General features: G+C 38.2%; 1 protein-coding gene and 1 non-coding gene across 2 annotated transcripts in view; one reads left to right on the top strand and one right to left on the bottom strand.

Moving 5' to 3' along the window:
* Window positions 1-17,167, bottom strand: part of DHX29 (DExH-box helicase 29) — a 54,369-nt gene that overhangs the window by 7,825 nt on the left and 29,377 nt on the right. The window contains exons 13-21 of the mRNA XM_045998831.1: window positions 8,156-8,332; window positions 7,367-7,507; window positions 5,929-6,076; window positions 5,690-5,807; window positions 5,026-5,110; window positions 2,764-2,852; window positions 1,485-1,613; window positions 1,314-1,389; window positions 301-525 (exon numbers count right to left, since the gene is read on the bottom strand). Of these exons, the coding sequence (XP_045854787.1) occupies window positions 301-525; window positions 1,314-1,389; window positions 1,485-1,613; window positions 2,764-2,852; window positions 5,026-5,110; window positions 5,690-5,807; window positions 5,929-6,076; window positions 7,367-7,507; window positions 8,156-8,332 (1,188 nt within the window). The remainder of the gene's footprint in view (window positions 1-300; window positions 526-1,313; window positions 1,390-1,484; window positions 1,614-2,763; window positions 2,853-5,025; window positions 5,111-5,689; window positions 5,808-5,928; window positions 6,077-7,366; window positions 7,508-8,155; window positions 8,333-17,167) is intronic.
* LOC123939405 lies at window positions 16,661-16,796 on the top strand. The gene has a single exon (XR_006817839.1). It is a non-coding gene; the product is annotated as a U4 spliceosomal RNA (small nuclear RNA).

The raw sequence follows: 17,167 nt of genomic DNA, 5'->3' as shown, positions 1-17,167 counted from the left end.
TATATATCAAATAAATAAAATCTTTAAAAAAAAAAAAAGACTCTCTCCCCTTCCCTCCCACCAGAGCTTGCTTGTTCTACCCCTCCCCCATCTATATATTCAATTAAATAAACATTTCAAGTGGGATTTTTGGTAGCAAAAGTCTAGACAAGCCAAACGCATTTACATAATAGTACCTACAGTACACTTAAGGGATGAATGTGTATGATTTTGTATATAAATACAAAAAGTTAAAAATTATTTCCAAACTTAGCCAAAACGATAATTAAAGTGAAGAAGCAAGAGAAACATTTATCTTACCACTGGGTCAAGGCACCCAAATATGGCACCAAAAATAAGCATCTTGCCAATCTTGACATTCACAGGCAGAGCTGCAAGGTGTTGGCCCAGTGGAGTCAGTGTAGGCTCATTTAGTTCACATGCTCCAATTTTTCGGAGTAAATTCATTGCATTGCTGATTACTTGAAGCTGAGGAGGATCTAAGGCTTTGGAGAGGAAATCTTCAGGAGAACCAAGATTGCATTTCTGCGTATTAAAAAAGAGTGATAAATCAGTATGTTATTAGAATTGACCAAAGAGATGGTCAAATTGGAAATAAATTCTAAGCAAAGAGACATAAATGTCTCAGTAAGGCTAACCTGTTCTTTTTCTTAAAATTGGAAGTGTGTGAGAAACTCTGTGTGTGTGTTAAAGGCTGGCATGAGGAAGAGATCCTCTAGGCCATATTTTTAGTTTCTTTATTCCTGATTTTTGTAAAGTCAAAATCTAAAATTGAAGGGAATTATAGATCTTTCAGAGTAGGAAGCTCTTGGTCTATGTCGGGGTTTCTCTATCTCAGCACTGTTGTTATTTTGGGCCATATAATTCTTTAAGAAACTGCTGTGTAATATGCAAGGTTTAGCAGTCATCCCTGGTCTCTACCCACTAGATGCCCAAGCATGGCCTCCTTCTCCCCCCAAGGTCTGAAAAGTAAGCAACTGCCTTTAGTTCAGGTCATAATCCTGGGATTCTGGGATTGAGCCCCACACTGGACTCCCTGCTCAAACAGGAGCCTACTTCTACCTCTTCCCCTGCCTCTGCTGCTTCCCCTGTGTGTGCTGTCTCTCATGCACACTCTTTCTCGCTCTCAAATAAATAACTAAAATCTTTAAAAAAAAAGATGGGGGAGGGGATATTTATTAAAGAGTAAATAAAATTCTTGAAAATCTAGAGCAATGTAAGGTAAGAGAATTTTAAGTGTTCATATTTTGTTCTTTTTTAGAAAGGAGTAGTAAAGAATGAAAAAAATTGCATCTGAATTCCTTTGGCATTACCATAATGTGAAGACATAATTCCTCCAGAGGTACACGCAAGATTTCAGGGACAGAATAGTCCATAAAGCCTTCAAATCTGAAAAATAAAATCATATTAAACACTTGGCCCATTATCAGAAATGCCACACTATAATGACAGATGTATTTTTGATTTCCAGTGCTGTGTCATACCTTTCTCTTGTGTACATTCTGAAGCAGAAGCCATCTCGGACCCTTCCAGCTCTCCCCTGCCGCTGCAGAGCACTTGCTTTACTCACAAACGTCTCAACCAAAGAACTCATCTGACTGCTTTCATGGTACCTGAAGAAAAGTTTCAGGACAGAATAATTAGATAAAGAACTTAAATCAAAATCTAAAAAAGGTTGGAAATAGGTGCCTGTTAAAATTATATTGAAGACAGGCTAAAAAAAAGTCCATCATAATTGTGGGCGAGTTTTCCAAGTCATGTTTCATATTTAAATAATTTAGCAAACTTTCCAAACTGAATCTCAGGCTGTCAAAAGCTTCAGATACCTCTACAAGGGAAAAAAATTAATCTGATCATGGAAGATGTTTTATTTTAATGGAAGGCCTATCAATTATGCAATAAGACGTCTTTGAAAGAGTTTGAGAAATGCCTCTCAGTGGTCATATGCATTGCCAAATATTGCTGAAGTTTCCTAATAGAGGGAAAGTGTATATGGATTACAATAGACTATCAAGGAGATTTTCCCTGTTTTTGCCAAATAACCATTAAAACATTAAAAGTAGTAATCTTTTTATGAAGATTCAGGTAAGGTTAACCCATTAAGTGCCAATTAACATATCACGTACTTTCAGTTACGAAAAATATTCATGTTCCCCATTTACATAGGAGGTGACTGATAATTATACTTACTGTATTATTACTTGCTCAAGACTATAGATCAGAGATTTTAATCCAACTCTGATTCCAAAATCCATATGCTGTTATAATCTCAAATGTTTTTGTAAAGATATTTTACAAATTTACAAAAAATTATGTTCTGAAAATTTTCCCAGTTTTTTTTAAATATTTTTTTTAAGATTTTTTTTATTTTTATTTATTTGATAGAGAGAGATCACAAGTAGATAGAGAGGCAGGCAGAGAGAGAGAGAGGGGGAAGCAGGCTCCCTGCCGAGCAGAGAGCCCGACACGGGACTCGATCCCAGCACCCTGAGATCATGACCTGAGCCGAAGGCAGTGGCCTAACCCACTGAGCCACCCAGGCGTCCCACCAGTTTTCTATAAGTAGTGGTATACTAGCTAGCATCACTTGTGGGAAAAATCAAGACATGAAACCTGACATTTACTCTTGGGCATTGTAAAGTTTCTTAAGAGTTTCTCTGAGGCTTTTTGCTTCAGGTAGAATTAGGACATTTGGGATTTTCCCTATATGATTCTGTGATTTCTCGCAAGAATACAGGAGCACCAAACCCTTTTCAAACTTACTTATTTTCTTTTGTTCTTCCAGTGTCAATTACAAATACAACATCTGGAATAGTGATACCTGTCTCTGCGATATTTGTTGCTAAGACAATCTGAAAATAAACAAAAGCCAAAAGATTTAGATAACAACTTTCAGCAGTGTGCAATCATTTAAACTATACAGTTTGACCTAATGAATTTTAAAAAGTGAATTTCAACATTATTTACAAAAATTCTCCATCAACTTGCTATTACTGGAGCACCTGGGTGGCTCAGTGGGTTAAGCCTCTGCCTTCAGCTCAGGTCATGATCTCAGGATCTCGGGATTGAGCCCCCCATCAGACTCTCTGCTCAGCAGGGAGCCTGCTCCCCGCCAACCACTGCCTGCCTCTGCTTCCTTGTGATCTCTGTCAAATAAATAAAATCTTAAAAAAAAAAAAAAAACAACAACAACTTGCCATTACTGTGTAATTTTAATTCTTTACAATTAGTTTTCACAGCTTAGCTTGCCAATTAAAGTTAGGGATTTTTATTCCAACAAAAATACCGTTCCCCTAATTCTAGTCAGTCATCTTAAAAATGAACTAAGTAGCCTGGGAAATTGGGTCAGGAATAGAGACAGCTCAGCACAACCATTCACAATTATTGGGAAAAAATAGTATGTCAGTAAGAAGTTGTTGCTGCCCTGGCTCTACTACTTACTAGCTCTGTGACCTCAGCCAAGTCATTTTACCTCAGATGATTTCAGATACTTCTACTGTAACATAGGAGGCAGAAATAGATGACTTCTTAGCTCCATTTCTAGTTCTAAAATTCTTTTTTTTTTTTAAGATTTTATTTATTTATTTGACAGAGAGAGAGATCACAAGTAGGCAGAGAGGCAGGCAGAGAGAGAGAGGAGGAAGCAGGCTCCCCGCGGAGCAGAGAGCCCGATGCGGGGCTCGATCCCAGGACCCTGAGATCATGACCTGAGCCGAAGGCAGCGGCTTAATCCACTGAGCCACCCAGGTGCCCCTCTAGTTCTAAAATTCTTAATAGTGATGGCTGAATACTGTAGTCTTTGCATTTTTTCTCTTGAGTCCTTGGAGGTAAAACATTTAGGAAATTTTCCATCAAGTAGTCATTTTCATATTGTTCTATCTCAACTCTGTAATTCAACAGTGAATGCTTGTTTTTCTGGGAAAATTTCTAGGAAATAATAATCTGGGTTCTAAGACTTAGATGGGACCTAGTGCTCGTTCTAATTAAAAAAATTAAAAAATATTTTTTTCGGGACACCTGGGTGGCTCAGTTGGTTAAGCATCTGCCTTTGGCTCAGGTCATAATCCCAAGGTCCTGGGATTAAGTCCTGCATCAGACTCCTTGCTCAGCACAGAGTCTGCTTCTCCCACTTCCTGCTGCTATCCCTGCTTGGGCTTGCTTTCTGATAAATAAATAGATAATCTTTAAGAGGTAGAATTCTCTTTAAACCAAATCTTGGAGGGAAGCCCAAATGTTACAGGTCAGAGAGCCTCAGAATTCAGGCTCTTTTCTGGGAGCTCTCAGATTCCCCACAGTTCTTACACTGTGCTCTTTTTTTTTTTTTTTTTTTTTAATTTATTTAACAGAGAGAAATCACAACTAGGCAGAGAGGCAGGCAGAGAGAGAGGAGGAAGCAGGCTCCCGGCGGAGCAGAGAGCCCGATGCGGGGCTCGATCCCAGGACCCCGAGATCATGACCTGAGCCGAAGGCAGAGGCTTTAACCCACTGAGCCACCCAGGCGTCCCTTACACTGTGCTCTTTTATCCCCTCCTAAATCTGAGAAACTCTCTGCCAAGTACCTCTTTACATTTAGAATCCTGAATGGAGGAGACATGAAAATACTGAGACTGTTTCCTAACCTAATGGTCTATGTATTAACAAAGATAATCAGGGATGAACAGACTGGAGAACAACAAAGAATCCTCACAGCATTCAAATAGCTCCTGACATCCAACATCCCTCATGAAAAGGATGGGAACAGTAGTGATTTTTCTTTTTCTTTTCACAAGTAAAATCCATGCCATAATATTTTTCAACTGTCACTCCCCTAAAAGCCTTGTCCCTTTAATAATGCATAATATAAATATTCAAATACTTAAATTTCATTATTGGGTTCACTTCTGATTATGTTAAGCCAGATAGCATCTGGAGTCTGCCATGCAATATATACACTCAATAACATTTTAATAACTGTGATGTTAAAGAGTCCTAATATTTCACAAAATATTCTCAGATCACACATAAATTTGCTTCATGGAATTTTACCTTCCTGACTCCAGGAGGAGGAAGTGTGAACGCTGCAGCTTGATCTTGAGTTGAAAGAATAGAATGCAGAGCTATCACTTTATATCTGAAAGTTAAAATCATAGTTCTTAGCAAGAATTTCTCTTTAGAAGACACTGCAAAGAATAACAAAATTTATTTGCAAATAGCAATTAAAAATTTTTTTATTATGAAAAATTTCAAACACAACAGTTCTGAGAATGAGACAATGAAACCACATATACTCAAAGAGAAAATACTTCATATAAATTTATATGGAATATAAGGTTTAGAGAATTTAAAAATATGCTTAGATATGGTAACTGTGACAGCAGTAATGAACCATATCAGGACAGATACACAAAACAGCTAATTCCATATGTCTGGGTGATAAACTGCAACCTGTGGGGGTTTTGCACTGTCCAGGTGGTAGGGAAGGGGAGTCACCGTCTTACTCTCAACCACAGGATTCCCTCTGCTTACTCATAATAAGAACACAAAACAAAAGCAGAAATAATACCTAAAATTTTTAGTATATTAAGTGCTGTAATAGAAATGTTAAAAAGCTTGAAGGTAAAAAGACGGAAAATTCTGATCAAGAATTTTGATAAACAAAACATTTTTCTATTTCAAAACTACTTGGAATATAATGAAGACTGGTAGTTACCGTTCAGAAAAAAATCTTCTGTCAGTTGACAGGAGATCATACAACTGTTGAATATGTGCAAGTCCTGGTAAAAAGATCAATACTGCTCCTTCAATATTTCTGAATTGGGGACTTCTGTCTGAAATTCAACATAAGAAAAAAGGTAAGGGATAGCATGTAACACGTTACTAAAACATCTTCAGTACGCAGAAAAGTTTTATCAAAACAAACGGAGTCAAATTAGAAAAAAAGATATATACCTAAGTATATAAGAAGTTCCAAAATGAGATCCAGGTTGATTTTATGAGGATTCATGTAGAGAATAGCATGCTGAGTGCGACTGCTGTACTTGTGATAAAGTGGATTTAAATCAGCACTTGGTCCAGTATGAACTGCTGGTACATATTCCTACAAGAAACAATCAGAAAAAGGTGAACAAAAATATTATGTATTTTTATAAGACAAGGAAAAACGATGTATTTGCAGTCATTCAAAACTGTTCCTCATTTTGAGAAAATACAAAAACAAAATAAAACCATTATTTTGTTAAGGTATGTTAAGAGTACAGTTTTTAACTGCGGAAAAAGTGTAAAATTTCATGTCTTGCGTATTTCATTTCATTTAACCTCAATTGTAAAGCAATACTTTTAATCTTGTCATGTACAGACTAAATTAAAGAGCTAAGAAAAACAACACTGTATGCATTGTTCTGTGGCAAGTAAGAAGCAGACCCAGGAGAGGTCATAGTAACTTTTTGGTGCGTGGGTGGAGGGGCAGAGGGGAAGAGAGAAAGAGAATCTTATGTAGGCTCCACAGCCCAGCACGGAGCCAGGTAAGGGGCTCCATCTCGTGACTCTGAGATGATGACCTGAGCCGAACCTAAGTAAGGCACCCAGGTGTTCCCATAATAACTTTAGTAAGTAGTTTATATTGGCCTCATTCCTACTAGATTCTACTTTGGTTGTGAATTTCAATTATCTCTTTTGAAATACCTTTAATTTTCTGAAATCCTTCTTTAGTTTCTAGTTTCTACCTCTGGAGTTTTAGGCAAAGATTTTGGTTTTTGCTTTCTCGATTTATCTGCTTAACTAGAAAATAAAGTAACTTCATGTATCCATCAGATTGGATATAAGCATGAAATATCATGGATACAATAAAAATACTGGATATAGTACCACTGGTTAAAATGTTCGGTAATTTAGCTTTTATGATAGTTTCAATGACATGTTTATTTTTGGAACTAACTCTTTAGGAAGAGCTGTGTTTGTTCTAGACAGTTTCACTATATAGCCAAGGTTGGCTCATACCAGGACAGAGACTGCTGAGGAAAAATGGCAAGGATCTCTAGATTTTAGTCCTGCCCCATCTTCAATACCCAAGGTGTTCAGATAAAGTAAAGAAAATAATTACAAATTTACTCCTAAATAATTAGTTGTTGCTATGAAACAATAAAGACTGCTTATTTATATGGTCCTTGATTTTTTTTTTTTGTCTATCTTTATGGCCAAAATAGTATAAAATATCATAAACCAAAGATTAAAGAAATGACCTTTAAAATTTGTTCAAAATCCTATTTCTTCCTTTTTCTACCAAATTATACTTGAATTCACTGAGCCAGCCATTTGATTTCAAACATCTCATAGAAGGTTATACCACGGATATCACTAGCAGATGTCTTTGAAAATGTTTTCTTTTTACCTGATACTTTTTTATTCCCCCTGCTTTGCTTGTAACATTAATGGTAATTTCTTCTTCCTCCTCCAGAAATTTCTGACAGTATTCAGAGTCTTTCTCCAGTACAAAGCCTGTTTCTTCTATTATATCTTCAAGATGAAAAACCTACATAGATTAAGGCATTTAAATGGTGAACTCAAATTTATTTCAGTAAATACATTTTAAAGTGAATGAGGGGACTGTTATCTTTTCAATGTTACCAAATATTAATGTAGACTACTATGAGAAAAGCTTCTTTCTACATTATTTGGGAATGGAAAACTTGATTGATAGAGATGAGTTTGTCCCTGGAAGTCTCAGGATAAATTAAATTATGGTGTCTATTTTTTAACTTGTGAAAACCAATTAAAAAGAGATGTCTTTATGAACTGAAGCCAAAGGATAAACCTTAAGAATAGAACAGGCAGAAAAGAAGCATCACAAACAAGCCTAAATTTGAGAGGTGGGTGAAAAAGGAGTTCTTTATTGCCAGGCAGTCACCCTCACTCTGGTTATAATGGTTTTGACATGGAAGTGTGTTTTCTGTCCTGTACTTCTCAGGTATGTCCTTCAGCAGAATCCTTCCTTCCAGCCCACCCACCCTCAATCCAAGCAGCACCAGCCATCCGATTCCCGAGCCATCTCCAAGTCCTCTCCTCCCTTGCAGTACTGTAAGACTAGGTATGGGCTCAGACTACTAGGGCCTATCTTCTGGGGAAGCTCCCTGGTAGGAACGTTGTTTCTGTTCATGTACACATTATAAAGAAAACTTACCTCAACAGGATAGCTTCTTCCTGAAATTCTGAGAATTGGGCAGTGTGTGAAATATGTAGAAAACTTTTCACTGTCTACCGTGGCACTCATTAGAATCAAGTGCAGATCAGACCGTTTCTGTAAAATTTCCTTCAAGATAATCAGTAAGAAGTCTGACTGGACACTTCTTTCATGAACCTTGTATAAAAGGAACAAAAAAATCATAAATAAGTTCTAGTAAGAGGCTCAGATAATCAGATACTCAAATCTACTAAAAGGTAATATTTCAATATAGTTGACACATGTGGAAGCAGAGAGAAGTTTATGTTTCATAAGGCAGATCTTCAGAACCGAAAATAGAGTCACCCTCTAAAACTGAAGCCATAGGGCGCCTGGGTGGCTCAGTGGGTTAAGCCGCTGCCTTCGGCTCAGGTCATGATCTCAGGGTCCTGGGATTGAGTCCCGCATTGGGCTCTCTGCTCAGCGGGGAGCCTGCTTCTCTCTCTCTCTCTGCCTGCCTCTCTGTCTACTTGTGATCTCTCTCTGTCAAATAAATAAATAAAATTAAAAAACAAAAGTTTAAAACTGAAGCCATAAAAATCAGCATATAATGAACAAAATTAGCTATGATACTAGGATGCAAGCTTAGAAGATGGTTTGTAAGTGCTTGGTTGTAGCCAGGGTGACTCCTAAAGTTCTGCCACTAATACCAAACTGTACTGTCACCACTATCACAAGATGATGGTTCATGCATTATGTAGAAAAAGGGGGGTTGATGGTAGGGATCTAGCAGGTCTCAATCAGCTGTCCGTGAAAAACGGTTTTAATGCCCTTCTGGCACACACATTTTAGGGAAGAACATAACAGATGTAGTATAAAGAACTCTGTTTTTTTTTTTTTTTTTTTTTTTTTTTTTTGTCAGAGAGAGATCACAAGTAGGCAGAAAGGCAGGCAGAGAGAGAGAGGGGGAAGCAGGCTCCCTGCTGAGCAGAGAGCCCGATATGGGACTCGATCCCAAGACCCTGAGATCATGACCCGGGCCGAAGGCAGCGGCTTAACCCACTGAGCCACCCAGGCGCCCCAAGAACTCTGTTTTTTGAATGTAACTATCTTTCAACTCTGTGTATTCTTATTTCTACCCCATTTTTATTTTGTAAGATTTAAGGCAGCCCACAAATATGAAGTACATCAAGATATATTAAAATGTTTATAAGGGAGGCAGTAATGAGTAAGTGTTCAGGTTCTGGAATCAATCACTTGGGTTCAACTCTTGGCCACTTACAGTATGACTTTAAGAAATTTTTTTAAAAAAAAAAATAAGATTTTATTTATTTATTTGATTGAGAGAGAGAGAGAGAGACAGTGAGAGAGGGAATACAAGCAAGGGGAGTGGGAGAGGGAGAAGCACACTCCCCGCTAAGGAGGGAGCCTGATGCAGGGTTTGATCCCAGGACCCCAGGGTTAATGACGTGAACCGAAGGCAGACGCTTAATGACTGAGCCACCCAGGTACCCATGACTTTAAGAATGTTAACTATTTCTGGGTCTATTTCCTCTTCTATAAAACAAGAATATAATAATATAAACTCTGTAGAGTGTTTGTGACAGTCCAATGACATTATACAAAACCCTGAGAATAGAGCCCAACAAACAGTAATTGCTCAGCATCATGCCAGATCCTAGGAATGTACAAATGACCAAGATCATTCTCTCCACTTCAGTTTACAGTCTAGTAAGAAGATACTGTACAGGATAGTTTTAAATTTACATACGAAGGGTAGTTAATTCAGGAGGTCAGAGGGTATACTAAGAGAAATTGCTGTCAATACTAAGAACTGAAGGATGAGTTTGAAAAAAAGAATGAAAGAGGAATTGGATGAGGAAGGGAGAAAAAGTGGTGCTGAGATGCAATTGTATAAAATCATGATAGAGAGAGGATTATAATATATTTTGGGGACTGGAAAAGCAAACATGATACCTTCACATATGAAGGTGCAAGAGATAAAGCAGGTGAGATGCTTGGTAATCTGCTGTGTAACACCCCAAGACTTTACCCTAGTGACTTTGGCAGTGATTAAAACATTTTAGGGGCACCTGGCTGCCACAGTCAGGGGAGCATGCAACTCTTGATCTTAGAGTTTTGAGTTCAAGCCCCACATTGGGTATAAAGATTAGAGATTACTTAAAAATCAATCTTTAAAAAGTCTTTAAGTAGGCGAATCATGCAGTGTGACTTTCCTTTTGAAAAAGATGACTGGCAGGGCGCCTGGGTGGCTCAGTCAATTAAGCATCTGTCTTCGGCTCAGGGCATGATCTCAGGGTTCTGGGATCCAGCTCTGAGTGGGGCTTGCTGATCGTCGGGGAGTCTGCTTCTCCCTCTGCCTCCCCCCCACCCCCTGCTTGTACGCACGGTCTCTAATAAATAAATAAAATCTGGAGCTTGGAGCAAGATAGCTGAAAAGTAGGAGACCCTGTTTTTTTTTTTTTTTTTTTTTTAAGATTTTATTTATTTATTTGACAGAGAGAGATCACAAGTAGATAGAGAGGCAGGTGGGGGGGGGAAGCAGGCTCCCTGCTGAGCAGAGAGCCCGATGTGGGACTCGATCCCAGGACCCCGAGATCATGACCTGAGCCGAAGGCAGCGGCTTAACCCACTGAGCCACCCAGGCGCCCCAGGAGACCCTGTTTTAATCGGTCTCCTGAATTGAGGTGAATGTCTACAAGAACACTGTGAACACCCATGAAATCAGCCTGAGATGTAAGATTATACACTTCTGGATCTCTACGGAGGCAGGAGATCATCAGTGGAGAGGTGGACCTTGACTGGATTGTGACTGATATATTTAGCTATACATTCCCTCAACCACCTCTCACTAAAATGACTAGGAGGAGGAATACGCAACAGAGGAAAAATTCAGATATTGTGACCTCTGCCACAGACCTACTGGATATGGACATAAACAATATGTCAGAAATGGAATTCAGGGTAACAATTATCCAGGCAATGGCTAAGTTGGAGAAGACCATTAGTGGCAACATAGACTCTCTAAGGATGGAACTGAGAGCAGATCTGGCAGAAGTTAAAAATGCTATCAGTGAGATCCAATCTAATCTAAATACTCTAACAGCTATGGTAAACGAGATAGAAGATCGAATTAGTGATCTAGAAGACAAACTGATAGAAAAGAAGGATCAGGAGGAGGTCTGGAACAAACAGCTTAGAAACCATCAAAACAGAATTAGGAAAATAAATGATGCCGTGAAATGTTCCAATGTCAGAATTATCGGGATCCCTAAGGGGGTGGAGAAAGAAAGAAGACTAGAAGATATAGTTGAACAAATACTGGATGAACATTTCTCTGATCTGGGGAATGGAACAAGTGTTCATGTCCTATAGGCAGAGAGGACACCCCTCAAGATCAATGAGTCTAGAAAGACCTCCAGACACTTAATTGTAAAATTCACGAATCATAAATTCAGACAGGAAGTCTTAAGGGCAACTAGGGGGAAGACATTTCCTCTGTACAGAGGAAGAACCATCAGAATAATGTCTGACCTGTCCACAGAAACCTAGCAAGCCAGAAAAGGCTGGCCAAGACATATTCAGGGCACTAAATGAGAAGAACATGCAGCCAAGAATACTTTATCCAGCAAGGCTGGCATTCAGAATGGATGGAGAGATAAAGAGCTTCCAAGACCCACAAGATTTAAAAGATTATGTGACCACCAAGCTGACACTACAAGAAATATTTAGGGGGGTTCTATAAAAGAAGAAAGAACCCATGAGTAACACAGAACAGAAATTTACAAAGCCATCTATAGAAACAAGGACTTCACAGGCAACATGATGACAATAAAAAACTTATCTTTCAATAATCACTCTCAATGTGAACGGCCTAAATGCTCCCATAAAATGGCATGGGATTGCAGACTGGATAAAATAACAGGACACGTCAATCTACAGGAGACACATTTGGAAGCTAAAGATATATCCAGACTGAAAGTGAAGGGATGGAGAACCATCTTTCATGCCAACAGGCCTCAAAAGAAAGCTGGGGTCACGATTCTCATATCAGATAAATTAGATTTTAAGCTAAAGACTGTAGTCAGAGATACAGAAGGACACAACATCATTCTTAAAGGGTCTACCCAACAAGATTATCTAACAATCATAAATATTTATGCTCCCAACACGGGAAAGGACAACTACACAAGCAAATTGTTAAACAGGCATATTAATAGGAATACATTAATTGTAGGGGATCTTAACACACCACTCTCAGCAACAGACAGATCATCTAAGCAGAAAAGCACCAAAGAAACAAGAGCTTTGAATGACACATTGGACCAGTTGGACCTCATAGACCTATACAGAACATTCCACCCTAAAACACCAGAATACTCATTCTTCTCGAGCGCACAGGAACTTTCTCCAGAATGACCACATACTGGGTCACAAATCAGGGCTCAATCGGTACCAAAAGACTGAGATTATTCCCTGCATATTCTCAGACCACAATGCTTTGAAACTGGAACTCAACCACAAGAAAAAGTTTGGAAGGAATTCAGACACTTGGAAGCTAAAGACCATCCTGTTCAAGAATATTTGGATCAACCAGGAAATCAAAGAAGACCTTAAACAATCATGGAAACCAATGAGAATGAAGACACATTGGTCCAAAACCTATGGGATACGGGAAAGGCAGTCCTAAGGGAGAAATACATAGCCATCCAAGCCTCATTCAAAAAAACTGAAAAATCCTGAATATACCAACTCTCTTCACACCTGAATGAACTGGAAAATCAACAACAAATTAAGTCAACCCGACGCATAAGAAGGGAAATAATTAATTAAGATTAGAGCAGAGATCAATGAGTTAGAAACTAGAGATACAGTAGAATACATTAACAAAACTAGAAGCTGGTTCTTGGAAAGAATTAATAATATCGATAAAACACTGGCTAAACTAATCCAAAAGAGAGAGGACCCAAATTAATAAAATTATGAATGAAAGGGGAGAGATCATGACTAACACAAAGGAAATACAAATAATCGTCAGAAATTATTATCAACAGTTATATGTCAATAAGTTAAGCAACCTAGACAAAATGGATGCATTCCTGGAAACCTATACAATTCCAAGACTGAAACAGGAAGAAACTGACAATCTGAATAGACCAATATCTAGAAACGAGACTGAAGCAGTAATCAAAAACCTCCCAAAAATAAGAGTCCAGGACTTGATGGATTCTCTGGGGAATTCTACCAACTATTCAAAGAAGAAATAATACCTATTTTCATGAAGCTGTTTCAAAAAATAGAAACAGAAGGAAAACTTCCAGACTCTATGAAGCCAGCATTACCTTCATCCCCAAACCAAAGACCCCATCAAAAAGAATTTCAGACCAACATCCATGATGAATATGGATGCCAAGATTCTCAACAAGATCCTAGCTAATAGGATCCAACAGTACATTAAAAATATTATCCACCATGACCAGGTGGGACTTATCCTTGGGATGCAAGGGTGGTTCAACATTTGCAAATCAATCAATGTGATAGGACAAATCAATGAGATAAGAGAAACACATGGTCCTCTGAATTGATACAGAAAAAGCATTTGACAAAATACAGCATCCATTCCCGATTAAAACTAAAACTCTTCAAAGTATAGGGATAAAGGGAACATTCCTCAACCTCATAAAATCTATCTATGAAAAACCCACAGTGAATATCATTCTCAGTAGGGGAAAACTAACAGCCTTCCCACTGAGATCAGGAATATGATAAGGATGCCCACTCTTGCCACTGTTGTTCAACATCGTACTAGAAGTCCTAGAAACAGCAATCAGAAAACAAAAAGAAATAAAAGTTATTCAAATTGGCAAAGAAGTCAAACTCTTTCTCTTCGCAGATGACATGATACTTTATATGGAAAACCCAAAAGATTCCACATCTAAACTGCTAGAATTCATACAGCAATTCAGTAATCTGTCAGGATACAAAATCAAAGCACAGAAATCAGTTGCTTTCTTATACACTAACAATGAAAATACAGAAGGAAAATTAGAGAATTGATTCCATTTACTATGGCACCAAGAACCATAGAGGACCAAAGAGGTAAAGGATCTGTACTCAAGAAACCACAAAACACTCATGAAAGAAACTAAAGAAGACAGAAAAAGATGGAAAAGCATTACATGCTCATGGATCGGAAAAATAAACATTATTAAAATGTCTATACTGCCCAGAGCAATCTATACTTTCAATGCCATCCCGATCAAAATTCCACCAGTATTTTTCAAAGTGCTGGAACAAGCAATCTTCAAATTTGTTTGCAACCAGGAAAGACCCCAAATCGCTAAGGAAATGTTGAAAAAGAAAAACAAAGCTGGGGGCATCATGTTGCCTGACTTCAAGCTTTACTACAAAGCTGTGATCACCAAGATAGCATGGTACTGGCACAAAAACAGACACATAGACCAATGGAACAGAGTAGAGAGTCCAGATATGGACCTTCAACTCTATGTTCTAATAATCTTCGACAAAGCAGGAAAAAATATCCAGTGGAAAAAAGACAGCCTCTTCAATAAATGGTGCTGGGACCATTGGACAGCTATGTATAGAAGAATGAAACTCAACCATTCTCTCACACCACACACAAAGATAAACTCGAAATGGATAAAAGACCACAGGGTGAGGCAGGACTCTATCAAAATCCTAGAGGAGAACATAGGCAGTAACCTCTTTGACATTGGCCACAGCAACTTCTTTCAAGACACGTCTCCAAAGGCAAAGGAAACAAAAGCAAAATGAATTTTTGGGCTTTCATCAAGATAAAAAGCTTCTGCACAGCAAAGGAAACAGTCAACAAAATAAAAAGGCAACCCATGGAATGGGAGAAGATATTTGCAAACGACACTACAGACAAAGGGCTGATATCCAAGATCTATAAAGAACTCCTCAAACTCAACACCCAGAAAACAGATAATCACGTCAAAAAATGGGAAGAAGACATGAACAGACATGTCTCCAAAGAAGATATACAAAGGGCTAAGAGACACATGAAAAAATGTTCATCATCATTAGCCATCAGGGAAACGCAAATCAAAATCACATTGAGATACCATCTTACACCAGTTAGAAGGCCAAAATTAACAAAACAGTAAACAAATGTTGGAGGAGATGTGGAGAAAGGGGAACTATCTCTATCCCTCTTATCCTGTTGGTGGGAATGCAAGTTGGTGAAGCCACTTTGGGAAACAGTGTGGAGATTCCTCAAAAAATTAAAAACAGAGCTACCCTATGATCCTGCAATTGCATTACTGGGTATTTATTCCAGAGATACAGATGTAGTGAAAAGAAGGGTCATATGTACCCCAATATTCATAGCAGCAATGGCCACAATCGCCAAACTGTGAAAAGAGCCAAGATGCCCTTCAACAGATGAATGGATAAAGAAGATATGGTCCATATATACAATGGAATATGACGCAGCCAAGAGAAAGGATGAATACTTGACTTCTTTATCAACATGGATGGGACTGGAGGAGATTATGCTGAGTGAAATAAGTCAAGCACAGAAAGTCAATTATCATATGGTTTCACTTATTTTTGGCGCATAAGGGAGAACATGGAAGACATTAGAAGAAGGAAAGGAAAAGTGAATTGGAGTAAACTAGAGGGGGAGATGAAGCATGAGAGACTGTGGACTCGGAGAAACAAACTGAGGGTTTTGGATGGGAGGGGGTTGGGGGCTGGGTGAGCCTGGTGGTGGGTATTATGGAGGGCACGTATTACATGGAACACCAGGTGTGGTGCATAAACAATGAATCTTGGTACACTGAAAAAACAAAATAAATAAATCTTTAAAAAAAAAGATAACTGGCTATAATGTGGAGAATGTAATGGAGGAGGTCAGAACAGAAAGGAAGTTTAATTATAGGTTTCTGCACATTTTTTACATGGGTTACTTGTGCAAAGTTAGATTTAGAAGAGTGACAAATGAACAAAGGGTGACAATGGAACATTAGACAAAACATGCACAAGCCTTGTCCCACACTACTTAAAGATACCGTCTCTCTAAAGAATAAACAGCCAAAGAAAGATCACAAATGTGACTTCGAGGTTCTAATACTGAAAGGGATGATGAAACTAAAGCATGTAGCATTAACTCAGGATTTGAGTGGAATGTAGTTTGCCACAGATATGCTCTCTTCCTTGGGTTAATGAAAACTCTAAAAAAATGATGGGGGATTATATGTTTATCTAGGGTGGCACTGCTCCCTTAAAAAGACTAAAGGATCTCCCAACATTCCCTAGCTTAAAAACAATGATTGTTTCCACTCCTCTGCTCCCACACCTCTTTAAAAAGCAAAACCCAGAAGACTTCAGTATTCTGAAACTTAGCATGGGCAAACCCAGTGAATATCTTGCAAGGAGAGGATGTGTCAGTTATAATTATTGCTGTGTTCCTTTAGCTGAGTCCTTTAAGTTTTTCCTTTGTACCAGTAAAAACTATCTTGTAGCTTTGCGCAGTGGCAGTATCGTAGCCAATGAGGTTTATCCGAGGCGCGATTATTGCTAATTGAAAAACTATCTTGTAATTCATTTTGGTTAGATCTTAACAGCATTTTTAGCCTTCATTGCTTTTCCAGAATGGATGTTTACATGGATCTGTTCCCCTGTTTTCCATAGGCAAAACTTGTAAATAAAAGTAACCTTAAAATTTGGTGGTCAAGGTATAATTATATTTTAACACACTATGAACTTTAGTATTAACTTATTGGAATCTTTTATCTGCTCACTTTCCCCCTTGAAATAAATATGGTAAAAGAAAAAGACACACTCTGGGAGAGGAGAAAGAGAAGTAGATAGTGTTGGAGACGACCTTTTTTCTTGTCACAAGTGTTAATGCTTTCTTCTTTTTTTAACGTTTTAACAAAAATATTAAACTGCTAAATAAAACAAAGTTCTTTCAGAACAAAAAAAATTATAGGTTGTTGCAGTACTTAAAGAAATAATAGCCTCTGT

Source organism: Meles meles, chromosome 3 (genome assembly GCF_922984935.1).
Source record: "Meles meles chromosome 3, mMelMel3.1 paternal haplotype, whole genome shotgun sequence".
NCBI classification, from domain to species: Eukaryota; Metazoa; Chordata; class Mammalia; order Carnivora; family Mustelidae; genus Meles; species Meles meles.
This window is presented reverse-complemented; position numbering and strand designations above follow the sequence as displayed.